Source organism: Emys orbicularis, chromosome 14 (assembly GCF_028017835.1).
Source record: "Emys orbicularis isolate rEmyOrb1 chromosome 14, rEmyOrb1.hap1, whole genome shotgun sequence".
In the NCBI taxonomy this organism is placed as follows: Eukaryota; Metazoa; Chordata; order Testudines; family Emydidae; genus Emys; species Emys orbicularis.
Genome location: NC_088696.1, coordinates 15,137,990 through 15,152,608, shown reverse-complemented (window position 1 = coordinate 15,152,608; position 14,619 = coordinate 15,137,990). Strand labels below are relative to the sequence as shown.

At 39.3% G+C, this 14,619-nt stretch overlaps 1 protein-coding gene across 1 annotated transcript in view; it reads left to right on the top strand.

Moving 5' to 3' along the window:
• The window catches only part of CDH8 (cadherin 8), a 178,100-nt gene that overhangs the window by 125,956 nt on the left and 37,525 nt on the right, over window positions 1-14,619 (top strand). Inside the window, exon 8 of the mRNA XM_065416681.1 lies at window positions 10,897-11,018. Within this exon, the coding sequence (XP_065272753.1) occupies window positions 10,897-11,018 (122 nt within the window). The remainder of the gene's footprint in view (window positions 1-10,896; window positions 11,019-14,619) is intronic.

The following is a 14,619-nucleotide window of genomic DNA, read 5'->3' as shown; positions in this document are numbered from 1 at the left end:
CAAAGTGCTTATGTTGCTGTGTGCTGGTAGCATTCTCATCCAAGTCTGTTCCAAATGAAGTTTACAACACACATTGCGTAAAGACAAACTTACCACATCTGGGGTTTGGATTTATCGATAATAATGATATCAGAATGCAAATCACAGCCAAAGGTGTCTCCTAAATCCCAGCTGTTCCTTGGATTCCCTGAAATATCTCCCTGTCTCTTACTTCCATCTGACCCGTAGGGACATCTCTTTCACATACTGGGAGAGTTAACAAGTGGCAGCTGCCACAAGGATTGAGCGGAAATTACTAAGAAGCCGTAAACAGATTCTAACTCCAGTTAACAGAAAGGCTCAACAGAATACAATACCTACAACCTCAGTGGCAGGAGGCTTTTTCTGGTCAAGGGGAAAGAAAGGGGTCATAGCTCCTTGATGTGTTCCCTTCCTCCTTTGGGTTGGGGGAGCAGGAGATGGGGGCATCACCCGAGCTGAGGGCAGGTTGAAGAGGTTCAGGTTTGCCATTTCCCCCCTGCCCTGTCCTGCTTGATGGAAATCTCTCTCCTGTCCAGACCAGCAGCTCCCACTTTCTGACCCATGGAATCAGTGTAGGACTGGTGTTTTTTGGTCTGATGTGAGCATTGTTCTAGTTGCGGTTTTCAGGACTGGGAAGGAATTTCTCCCTCAGTACTGAGATTGGGTGGGAATGGGATTGGAGTTCATCTTCTCCACAGAAGCTCCAGGACCTGTTTGGGTAAGTCAGGAGGTACAGTTCACGCTGTCACAACTTAGCAGGTAATCGATGTCCAGTGCAGATAGTCAGTCCAAAGGTGGCCTGGTTTCCTGGTAAACAGGAGTCAGAAGTAGACCTAGGGGAAGGCATCCCCTAAAGAAGCTGTGAATGGGGTTGGGGCTCCTGATGTCTGGCACAGCAGAGTCAGCCCTTAGCCCTCATGCAAGGAGACAGAGGTGGGATTCCAGCAGTGGGCTGGGATCAAGTTTGGAGGGGTGGGGAACTGACAGCAGCCCTCCCCAAATAGGTGGGAATGAGCGAGGAAGGAAAGTGATCTACACTGTATGAGTTATTGCCAGATAATTCCCAGATTTGTATGTAATGTGGTACCAGGATGGAAGGGTGGCTGGGAGAATGTTTGTTCCATACATGTTTTTAAGTATGTGCAGTGGGAGTTACAACTAAAGCAGGATCTTTTTAAAAAAGATCTCCAAAAGCTTGACACTGAGATAGCAGGTTGCAATACAGTTATCCAAGGAGGTATACTGGTAATTTATTTTGAATTATCTATTTGTTTACTCATATTGATGTGTCACATATATCTGGGTTATGAGTCGCAATGAATATGAAGCTCACTGTGGTCAAAATGAAATATACAGAACAATAGTTTCTAGGGACTTTGTTATGTTTGCAATCAGAGCGTTCTGCAAAGAAACAAACACCCCTAATTACTGCTCAGCAGATTTGAAGGGCACTAACAAAATGGATTTCTTAATTCACAGAGGATCAGAGGTAATTACACAGTAACTATTTACTAGGTTGCTGAATAACTGCAAAGTAATGCAATACACAGCTTAATTACAGGAAAAGTAGCAAAGAGGTTGCATATAAATACTGAGCTACATTCTGCCCTGAGATATTCAAACTCACATCTCTTTGACTCCAAGAGGAGTGTGTGTGTGTATATCTGTACAGAATACGCTGGTTTAATTTTTAAATATTGTGGATCTGATCGTGAGCTGGTGTAAATCAGTGACGATCGATTGAAATTAATGGAGCTGATTTACACCAGCTGAGAATACTGTTATATTTTCAAAGAAATTAAATTGGACAATACAATATCAAGAGTAAGGACTAAATCAAACTTCCTTTGAAGTTAGTAGAAAGACTCCCATTGACTTAAATGAGAGCTGAATCAGGCCTTAAAGGAAAAATAAAAAGTATGTGAAAGATATAATCCATTAAGGTTACACCAGGAAAGGGAGCTATACAGGATGGGCAGAATATCAGCAATACAATTAATCTGCTTGGTCATGTAGCTTTAGGGTATTTACATTTCTGTGAATTTTGCAGAGCTAAGGATACAGCTTACAAAAATGCATTCAGCAACTTCCAAAGACTTCTGTGTTGTCGAAAGTTAAAACTGCACATCTGCACTAGATTGCTGAAGTACTACATGTGTTCACTGTATGGATGTGAGACATGGACGCTTAAAAAGGGCACTGAGAAATGACTTATAGTATTTGAGTTTTGATGTTATGGAATAGTTTTTAAAATTAGCTGGGTAACTAAAACTATGAAAAATGAGGTGATGAGAAGGATGAAATTAAAAAGAACACAATTGCTTGAGACCCTAGGTCAGAGAATAACATCTTTTTGTGAACATGCAGGTTGATCACAGAGTGACTTAAATTCAGCACTTATACTATAGGCAAGATTGCAGTTAAAGAAAGAGAACCAACTATGTCAGAAATATCTCCAGATGGACTGGTATCCAAAGGAGAGTGGATGTTTTACAACTCTGTCAGGACTGTGAAAGATGGAAGGTGGTGGCTGATAACTTCCATATCAGATATATCACTTGAAGAAGAAGAAGAAGAAATCCGTATTTCATAATAGTGCTGGGCCAAATTCAGCAATTGTTATGCTTTACAAAACTCAAGCAAAAATTGAAGTTGCTGAGATTTTTGCCTGAACACAGGCCTGAAGGATATGGCCCTAATTAATTAAAATCTTCTGGAGCAGCTTGCATTTTCCACCTCTAAAATTTCTCAAATTCTTCTTATATCAGCAGTGAAAAGAATGGGTGCGAGGAAGGTAAAGTGAAGGAAAAGTATTAGGTACTGTTCCATCACCATTCACAAGTCTTGTACACTGCTTAGCTGACATCGGCCTGTCTTAGGGTATGTCTATGATAGAGTTGGAAAGTGTAGCTGCACCGAATACGAATCTGTCCAAGACCAAAGATACCGTTCTTGGGGTGGCTAGCTCATCCTGCTGCTTGCACTGCCACAGTTGCACTTTTTTTTTTGCGCACTCACAATGCTAGCACAGGTATGCTTCATTAAACTGGAATTAACACCTTCCAGCTCCTATGTAGACACACCCTTAACCACGTTACTAGTAGAGCTGGCAGCTGGATCCTGTGAAGAAAAATGTTAGTTACAAAGTAAGTTACCCTTAAAACATAACCCATCCACCCTGCTGGAACTGCTTTCACTAAAAAGCTTTCACCAAGGCTACTCCCCCAGCCCAACTCCGCCTCACTTATCAGCCAGGAAATAATGCTGTCCCTGACATACCACTATCAGGGTTGACATGGGTTTGGCAAGAATCTGGGATATGTGGTGGTGATGAGGAACAGAAGGGAGAATATTTTATCTGGTGAGCATCACTGGGAAATATTTGAAAAAGTCCACAGTTAAAAAAAATTGGCATCATGTCAATGTGTTATTATAAATATAAAATTTAAAATAAGTTTGCTTTTGAGTTATTTATCTCCTTCACCTGGAAAATGACTAAAGGACCCATTGGGAGCAGATAGTGCTTTCAATCACCCTTATTTTTCCCCACAAAGAATGATTTAAGGGACAGGCTCAAAAAATGTGCTCAGCATTCTTCTTTTCCATATACTGTCTCCAATCTGTATTCCGATAATACATCTCTTCAGGTGTGCTGAAGGTAAATACCATTGGAACATTAATTTGGAACCAATGTTCTTTTTCCTGAACAGCATGTTCTAGCAGCCTTTTCCCTATATGCTGGTAGACTTACACTGATTCATGGTAATTCCTCAACGCCAGTATCTCCCCATACTTTTCAAATAGGGAATCTTTTCCTGTAGTATTAATCCTTCAAAAATTACCACTCCTTAATATGACTTTTTTTCAATTCAGAATCCATTGTGGTCCATTATTTTTAATAGGAAAGTTGTAGACTGATAGGTCTTAACCTTAATTAGTTCAAAGTTAGTCTCAGGTGGGGAATTATGCAGTATTTAAGACAAATGGACACATACTCTATGCTGTAGTATTTCCACAGTTGGAACGTACCATCTAAATAAAAATTCAGCTTCATAATTGCATCCCTTATTATCAAGATTTGCTCTGTCAGTTTTATTTGGCAAAGAGTTGTTATCGGGTGCAGTGTTATACAGATAAAGGAATACACAGAGTGGGGAGTGTAAAGTCAAACAGAATACATTTATCATATGTGTAGATTATTTTATGAGACCCATCAGATACAATCATAATAAGGTGTAGGAAACGATCTGTTAAATACAACTTGTTGAGCTTGAAAAAATAGATATGTGAAATAAACTCTGTTTTTGGTGTTTGTTTTGTTTTGAGGGGGTTGTTTGTTTATTCATTAATCAGTAGTTTAGATTTAGTGTGTTTTTGATTTCTCTATTAGAACTGGAACTTCTCTCGGTTCTCCTATTTCTAATTTCAAATCTTATTATACTTGAAAATTCACTGAGCCAGAGAAGTATGAAATAGCCATTTCCAAGCTATAGGATGACAAAAAGCTTGTAGTTTTCCAGGATTCTACTTTGTATTTAGATATTGCTTGATTTTAGTTAAAAACAACACAGCTTACTACTATTTAAGCAGAACATCAATGTAATTTCTGATAATCTATTTAAACAAAGAAAAATAGACTTGGATAAAGGAAATATTAAAGTATACATCTCTATGCATTAAATTAGGACTTTCAATGAAGGCTGCTGTTCCAGTAGTGGGGGAATCCTTGGCTACCCCTTTATGGCAGCGTTACAGCTGCTTTGCACTACTCCATAGTGAAGGCTGAAAACTTGGCTTATAATGCTTCAGAGGGAATAATTACTCATGGTACTACCCACTACACTCAGAACCAAATGTTGCACTTTTAGCAAATTGCTTTTCATTGTTCATTTTGTCTTGTTGATTGTATGCTCTTCAGGACAGGGGCTGTCTTCTATTCTGTATTTTGGTTAGGGCCCTTATGTGCTCCAGAGATATAAATACTAATAAACAACAACAATAATAATAACTGAACTGTAATATTTTAAATTCAAATGTTGTATCTATTTTTTTCAAGGTGTCAGCAAACTTGTTTGGCTATAACAACCAACTCACAGTCCTCAAATAAATCTAAAAGATCATGTTTGGAGGTTTGGAAAAGTTTGATTAGGTCATTTGGCATGTTCTGATTTTCTCATCTCTTTGTACTTTGTGTCAAATGCTGAAGCCTTTTTTAGTCCTTCCTTGAGCAAGTTTGCCATTAAAATCAATGGATAGTTTGCCTGAGCAAGGACTGCCAGATTTGACCTTTATTTCCAGGTTCACGTGCTGAAATAAAGTAACATTGCATTAAATTTCTAGTGGAACTTTTTTCAGACACATGTGGTTCAGGTAAACCTTTAAACTTGTGGATCTGAACCCAGCTGAGCCTTCTCATATTTTCAGGTTCACTTATCACTAATTGATTCCTCTAGCTCCTTTATACTGTTGCATCCTTTCCTGATGTCTACCTTGTTAGACAGTGGGAAGTCAGGTTGCTTTCACCAGTGCCAATTCAGAAGTGTTCAGGGCCTGCAGATCACAGGCAGCAATGGTGACTTCAGTAATTATATAGAGGCAACATGTGCATGTGTATGCACCTAATTTGCAAGTGCAGTGCAATTATTGTGATTACATGTTTGTGGCAATTGTGTCTGCAGAAGACCAAGTGGGTGTGACCTTACCAGGACTGAAAATGGGGTCTTTAAGGTGTCTCTTAAAAAAGACTTGCTAAAAATGGCATTGTGGGAGTCCTTGTTCACATCATTGATATCCATATCAATTATACTTAATTTACAAAGTCATGATTTTATTTCTTTTATTTTAAGTGACAGCCCTGCAAACTCCCTTAGGGTGTGAGAATCAAGCTGCGCCTTTAATTGTTGTGCATAATCATCATCATCAGTAATAAGACCTTTAGAAGCCAAATTAGGCCCATTGTGAAAACTGTTCTATCCCATTACCTTATGATGTTCTATGACACCAGTGCAACTTCATTGCCTTTAATAGTTTTGCACCAGAGTAACTGATTGGAACAATCCATTAGCTGCATCAGAGGAATAGCCCCCATCATACTCTGTACAGCTTTTCTAATATGTAACAGGGAATGAGGATTCTAAGAATATTGGGCTATAGCTAACAGACAGGTTTGAACTTGAGAGTCTGATAAATTGCATACAAGTGCTTTGCCATAGAGAAAGAGGTGTACACTGGAAGTGCCAAAACAGGAATATGAAAGAAACGTTAACTATTTTATATTCATAATGTATTCATCCTAGTGTAGAGCTATGTGTTTGCTTAGTATTTCTTAGTTTTTCACTATTTTAATAGTTATTTCTTCTGAATTATACTTATATAGACAGCACTGTACATAAGTGAAAGGACAATGCAGTGTTTGAGGTGATAACAAGGAGGTATGGCTCAGAGTGATAATGTCAAAAATTGGTGATCAATGTAAACAATATGTAAACCTCTCTCTCTTTCTCTTAAATGACAGTTAATTTCATTGTAGTCTGAAGAACCCAAATAACAAGCAGGGGCTATCCCCTTGTTTGGAGATTTCCAAACCAGTTGGGTCTCTCTGTCGTGTTTAGTAAATTAATTTTTTTAATGAATTCTCATCAAGTTTCTAATTATAATATATTTAAATATAATGTTTATATTTCACTTGAAAGACAAACATTTTGGGGACAGTCGCAAGGGACACGAATAATTTCTTTAGAAGCTTTTCTAATTAATTACATTTCTCTGTAATATCTTTAAAATTTGAACTGTCATTGTTTCTTTCATTTAGATAAAAGCAAATCGTTAGTGTTTAAATGTGACACGAGTGCTGAGAATTCTGAAAAGCCAATACATTCATTGTTTATATATTATCAAGTTAAGCTAAAGAAAATGTGCTTAAAATGTTTTGGCTTTGTGAATTGCATATTAACCTTTTTGAATGTGTACATATTATCAATGCAATGTTGTTATTAATGTGATAAATTATGAAACTTTATGATTCATTGCATTTATCATACACTTTTTGATAGAACAAGTTTATCCTGTCCAGAGACAATCTCCCCTAGAACTTTTCTTAGGTTATCTAACTCTGAGCAGCTTCAAGCATTAAGCGTTTACCAGATATTATATATTATATCTGGTAAACTCACATACCTTATATAACTAGAAATGGAATGTTCCAAGCTTTCCAATGGACACCAAGCATTTGCTTCTAACCCTGCAAGGTTTGCTGATATCATACTTTTGAATCTTTAAGTAAACACTTTTATGTTATTTCAGATAATTTTTAGAAATGTTGTGAATGTATTTAGGGTAATTTCTCTTCCCTTTGAGCAATGTACATTGAGAATCGTAGTAACTAAGGCAGCTGGGTTACAGGTGGAGGGACATAAAAGATAATCCCAGTATTTATTTTTTAAACTCCGTAAAACTTGTGTACAGTAATTATCCCCCCTCTCCTTCATAAAATAGATGGCATTTCTAGAACGGGTTGTACTGTGGTGTAGTATAAAGGTTTTATTGACATTTGTTTGGAAGTGCCTGCCTGGAGTTTATGTTTAGAGACACTTATTCCGAGGACAAGAATCCCCTCCCTGGGCTTCAAAGACCGAACTCTAGCCCAAGCTATAACATCTAGACATCTAGTTTTAGCACAGTAACCCAACTCCCACGAGCCCGGATCTGTAGACCCAGGCTCTGTGGCTCACTGCCAGGGGCTGAGGCTCACTGTGGAGATTTACTCTCTGTGGCTCAGTTTACCTGCCCTATAATGGGTATAATAATACTTGTACTTCACAGAGATGTTCTGATAATTAAATAGCATTTGTGACATCCTTAGAGATTCTTGAATAACTGGTGCTAAAAAGAGGAAAATATTACTATTGTGGTATCTGATATAGTTATTAATTAAGGTTCCATCATTATTATGAAAACCTGCCTGTTCTTTAACCTGCAGTTTCCTGACAGGAACTGATTCTGCAGTACTTACTCAGGCAAAACTTCTGCTCTGGATAATTAGTTTTACCTGAGACAGGCTCTGAATTGAACTCATGTAGTAGGCAGTTCTTCAGAGTGTTGATACTTAATTGGGGAAAATTATGTAAAATAAGGTAATATGATAATAGGATGAAGTTTAATAAGGACAAATGCAAAGTACTCCACTTAAGAAGGAACAATCAGTTGTACACATACAAAATGGGAAATGATTGCCTAGGAAGAAGTACTGTGGCAGGGAATCTAAGTGTCATAGTGGATCACAAGCTGAATATGAGTAACACTTTTGCAAAAAATGCAAACATCATTCTGGGATGTATTAGCAAGAGTGTTATAAGCAGGACATGAGAAGTAATTCTTCTGCACTACTCTGCACTGATATCACCTCAACTGGATTATTGTATCTAGTCCTGGGTGACACATTTTAGGAAAGATGTAGAGAAATTGGAGAAAGCCATGAGGAAAGCAACAAAAATTATTAAAGATCAAGAAAATATGACCTCAGAGGAAAGATTGAAAAAAAAAATTAAAGATCAAGAAAATATGACCTCAGAGGAAAGATTGAAAAAAATGGGTTTCTTTAGTCTGGAGGAGAGAAGACTGAGGGGGGGGGGGACATGATAATGGTTTTCAAGTACATAAAAAGTTTTTACAAGGAGGAGGGAGAATAATTATTGTGTGGCTATGCTGAAAGAAGGACAGGAGATATTTGACATGGGTTTAATCAGGCCGCAACTTTATTATTAGATGTCTGGGACTACCCGGCAGATAAAAGTGTACAGTGCAGGCAAATCCATGTTTATTCCGTAATTACCCAGGGGGCTTTTACCAGCTCCCCCTCTTTTTCCATCCAGGTCCCTCCAGCAAATCCATTGCTGGGAACTTATCATCCCCTCCCCCCTCCTTGTAAGAGGGTTAAGATGAGCTATAAGAATGGGAGGTTGGCTCCCTGTCATACCAATCATAGGACTCCCCAGCCGCTCCCCGTTCATTCCTTTAAGGAACACCTCTTTTTAAGTTCTTTTCCAAGCCATTTATCCAGTCACTGTATACCTTTCCTATGGAGTATCTGCACTGGACATCCACCCTACACTTAAATAATGAGTTGCAACATATAGCCTACTGCCCATCATGCCATGCATGAACAGAGCCCTTGCTGAATCCGCTGTGGGGAAGGCGAAAAAAACCCCAACCGCACCCAAGCCAATCTGGTGGTAAAGGAAAAATTCCTTCCTAGTCCCCTTAAGAAAGGGGCGGCTAGTGTAATGCCCCCCATCAGGTAAAAACCTGGTATTTTACCACCTAAAACGGAGGGCGGGTGGGTCCTGCTTCAGCCTGGTCCATGTAAAAAGGAAGGCTTCAGGTGCAGAGCTGCCCCTTTTAAACCCTACATTCCCAGAAGATGAGTCAGCGACCATGCTTTTTGCAGCAGTTTTCATCTCCCCCTCCCCCACCAGCCATAAAGTAATTTTCCCTTCATTCGGCCAGCCAGACACAGTGCCCCCCCACCCCTCAGCCCCCCGCTATCCCCCCCCGCTTAAAGGTGCAGGGCAGTCATTCTTGTTAATCTCTGCGGATAGAACAAGAAGCAATGGGCTTAAACAGGGATCGGCGACCGCTGGCACGCGGCCCGTCAGGGTAAGCACCCTGGCGGGCCGGGCTGGTTTGTTTACCTGCTGCGTCCACAGGTTTGGCCGATCGCAGCTCCCACTAGGCAGTTAAGCACTGGATTAAATTGCCTAGGGAGGTTGTGGAATCGCCATCATTGGAGGTTTTTAAGAGCAGGTTAAACAAACACTTGTCAGGGATGGTGTAGATAATACTTAGTCCCGTCTTGAGAGCAGGGGACTGGACTAGAAGACCTATCAAGGTCCCTTCCAGTCCTACACTTCCATGATTCTATGATTCATAGCTGGATTATGAAGCTAGCATTAGGCTACTGAAATACTATTATGGTTTATAACATATTTTTCTATTAACCATTTGAACAATCACTCTTTTAAATAAATCATATATTTGCTATTTAGGGGAAATAGTCATAAGATCAGATATTCTAAGTTATTAATTGTCTCTAAAATACACACACACACACACACACACTCTCTCTCTAATTCAGTGAGGACAATAAAATCTGTCTGTAAATTTCAGTCAAAGTAAAACTCCAATTGTTGCTTTAGCTCAGCTTTCCAAAGAGCTTAACAAGGTTATTTTGCAATGTACACTGATGAACCTTATGCAAAATAGTTTAATATTAAAAATGATGGGGCTTTATTTCAGAAAACTAAGACGTTCATCGGTCACTTTTCTGGTCAACAATAAATGAATCAGAGTGCTTTAATAATCTCAAGTAATATCCAGTATCGTCAACGTCAAGCCTGCAACCCATCTCTCTCCCAATTCGGTCTCAACATTAATCGTATTTGCAATGAAGAAATAATAGATGTGCACTCAAAACTACTAATAGAGTAAAATGCACTGTGCTCTGCCAAAGATAAACAAAGAAATAAATCTATGTTGTTTACAGCCTTCGCTTTCCATGGTATAATGGACTTTATCAATAAAACAATACAAACTTCATCAGAGAAAAATCTAGCAATTTAGGCTGAGAAGGTCTAACAACAAATGCTGTTTGCAGTAGGGATTTATTTGCTTTTTCCTCCCTTCAATAAATACTGACTATTCATCTTTATCTTTTGCTCCAATTATATAATCCATTGCGAAGAAAGCACCCCAATTAAGCAAAAATTGAGAATGGGCACAGTACACTTTCGATATGGAAGCGTTTATATCTTGGGCCCTTTATGGCATCAATCCCAAATGAAATATTCTTACCTTTTATGCTATGTTTTCTTCTCTTAGGGAACCACAGTCAAGTATCCCGAGTGCCTGTTGCTATCAAAGTTCTTGATGTAAATGACAACGCTCCTGAGTTTGCATCAGAGCATGAAGCCTTTTTATGTGAGAATGGGAAGCCTGGACAAGTAAATATCTCCATGTTGTTGATGCTGTGTAATTTTTGTAAATTCTCCCAGTAATCTGTCAGCAAATGTGAGTTGTATCGTATCTCCAAATTACGTAGATTTTGTCTGGAATGTAATGATGTTGAGCCAATACGCCCTTTATCTCAAAATATTTGCCTTTGGAGATGTATGAGCTATTATTAGTCACCGCTTAGGAGAAACCTAATTACTTTATTTATAATCAAAATAATGAGGTTTGAACTAAAGATAAGTAGCTTGGGCCCTGATCCTGTAAGGTGATGAGTTCCTTAAACTCCCATTGACTTCAGTAGGAGTTCAGGGAGATCAACAGCACCTAACAAGATCATGTCCTTGATTAGGAGAAAATTATGAACCTGCCTGAATCTCTGTTCAAATGTCAAACTATGGTGGGCCTAACTCAAACCGTATGTTAGGTGAAAAGAGGTCATTTAAGAAGACCTTCCCTCTTCCTGATTCTCAGCTATGATAAATATCCATCTCATGTAGTTTGGCAGTCTTTTCTGGGCAAGTTGCTTTCTTCTATTGCTCTAGAGTTCTCAGGTTTCACTTGTGTCTGGAAGCGATTTATTATGGGGCGGAAGGAGAAACCTCTGAATATATAATAAAACACCAAAGTGTATGTCACACTGGCACCAAAAGCATGGACCTTAACAATGGGTATGGATAGAGTTTTGGAAGGTTTTGGTTCAGGAATGTAGACTCAGAGAGACACTTGGTGGGTGATGTGCATCTTGTGATTTTGGTGAAATGGACTATGGATTGAGGAAAGAAGAAGGATGCACGCCAGGAAGGGATAAGAGACTTCAAAAAGGTCAGATAAATTTGGTTATGTTTAAGAAGTGAATTCTAACTTTTAGAGTCTTCTTCAAAGTAAACCAAACCTCCAAGCATTTTCAAATGTGTCCTTCATTAGACAGAAGTATAGAGAGTTAAGGGTGAGTACATCACATGCAATTTCAGTGATATGACATAACCTTACATAAAGCGATACAGAACGAATGAAATATAATCATTTTTGTCCAGCTTGTGTTATAGAAATCCACTGTTTTTCTACTACATAATTTATTCTGAGTAGTGACATTTTAATTTTAAATAAACAGCAGCTGACAGCATGACACTAGAGTTGTTAATATGACTATTCTTGTGCCTCATGTGGGTGGTAGGCATTAAACTCACTATTTGCCAAAATATCTTACCTGACAATAGAATCAGAAATTGTTTTATTTTAGTAGTACTGTTTGAGAACCTTTTTGTGCCAAGATTTGATTGTTGTAAAAGATCAATGTTTTGACCTTCCAGCTACTTTTTTCCCTTACTGTCACAAATGCATCATTTGAGTAGTAAACATTCTTTATAACCATTGAAAATAAGCTTATTGTAATGTTTCCTTTTAGAGGGTATTTTCTTTCCAGAGAATATATTGATATTTATACTCCCAAATTTCAAAGTGGATTTTAGATCCCCATAATCTCTGTTTCCAATATTGTATTATGCTAATGATTACATCCTCATCTAAGGCTCAGTGACTGTTCTCAAAATATGAGCATGTACTAGATGTAGCTTGAAATGAGAAAGATATATTCTGAATTGGTTTTAGTATCCATCTATCTCAGCATTTGTACCACATTGGAGTTGGGTGAAAAAAAATCACAATTTCTTTTTTTTCCAAAATTTTAAATTAAAAAACTCAAACAGCTGGTGGAAAACCAGGAACAACACTGACAAAATCACTTACAATTTTTTCATGAACACTTTAAAATGTTATCAAAAAAATGTAACCAGCTCTATACTGCCCTAATCACCATAGTATCAGACTACCACAAACATTAGTAAGAGAAGAGACAGAGAATCCTATGAAATAGCAGATCCTCCTAATTCCCACACTGGGGCATGTGGCCCTGATTCTGCAACTTATTCTCCATTTTTTGCCCCAGGGCAGGTGCAAGTATCCACCATTGCACTGTAACTTACAGGAGCAGGGTCTAAATTAGCAGTCATACTACACAGCACACAGCTCATCGCAAAATCTCAGCAAATACACTGGCTGATCTTTTACTTCTTTTAGTATTCTGTGTTAAAATTTTGCAAGTAAACATATGGACAAGTCAACGTTTTCATTTTTTTTTAAAGAAACTGAAGTTGAAATAATGCTACATCTCCAAGCCATAAGAAGGTTAATATGAGAAAGTGATGCTGTAATACGTAGTATCTAAATCCTAATTTAGCTGGGTGTTTAAAATTTTAAAGCAGCATGGTTGCATGTGAAGAAAGGGTGCAATAGCTTTATGCTACATCAGTATATTTACATTTGCAGTTTAACTTAAACCTAAGTTCAAATTGAATTTGAATCACTTTAAGGGAAAAGATTACATCTGAACCTTTTACCAAACCTTATTTGCAGTCCCTAAATATATTGACTGAACCATCTATTACAGTTCAGTTTTCCAAGTGTTCTATTTTCGGTCCTGATACAATTGAGAGTGGCAAGCGCGGCTGCTGGTGACGTGACAGAATGTATTAAAAACTGTTGATGTATAATATTGCCAGATGAATTTTCTTTGCTTTTTATTCCGAATCTGTAACAGCAAAATACAAAACTCAAAGCTGATAGAAAAAGTGTGTGCGCACATGTATACGTGTAGCTCTTTGTACATTTTACATACAATAGGAAAATACTAAAAATGTCTTTTTGAGGGGAAAAATCAGATTTATTGTCAAGGCATTTTCCAACTTGATGAAAAGCAGTTTATGCCTTTAATATTATCCCTTGCTAGCTACAAAGTTCAAATTACTGTAGACCCAGCAAGCCCATAGGCCTTAGGGCCAGGCTAGTTTAAAATAGAATACAACTTTCTCAGACATTTTGTCTCTAACTTGATTCTACTTAGTTGTACTAATAGTGTGCAGTGTCAACCAGTCCCATGTGAGGGAGGGGAAGACCATGCTCCTGGTGAAGGTGGGTTCTAGCTGCATAGTCATGGAGACGATTGCAAAGACCGGGGTCCACTTCTACGTTTCTGAGAACCTGCAGGATAGTTCAGTTGTAACCCAAAGGGTGCCTGCACAGCACACTTTCTGTGAAAGTTTTGTAGTCTGTGATATTCTAGTCACGGGCAGGGCCGGCTCTTGGCACCAGCGCTCCAAGCGGCACTCCGGCTCCTTTTTTTTTTTTTTTGGCTTGGGGCGCAAAAAGCCGGGAGCCGGCCCTGAGCGGAGGTGAGCTGCGGTGGTGGGGGGCGCGAGGAGGGCCGCAGGAAGTAACGGGGGGGGGCAGAGGAACTGCTCCCCCCCAGCTCACCTCCGCTCCACTGCCGCCTGCTCCCCCGAGCGCGCCGCTACTCATCTTCTCCCCCCTCCCTCCCAGGCTTGCCGCGTGAATCAGCTGTTTTGCGGCAAGCCTGGGAGGGAGGGGGGAGAAGCGGAGCGGCGGAGGAGCGCTTAGTGGAGCAGGCGGAGCAGACGTGAGCTGTGGCGGTGGGGGGCGCAGGGAGGTCCGCAGGAAGTAACTGGGGGAGGGGGCAGAGGAACCGCTCCCCCTCCAGCTCACCTCCGCCTCCTTCCGCGAGCACGCTGCTGCTCC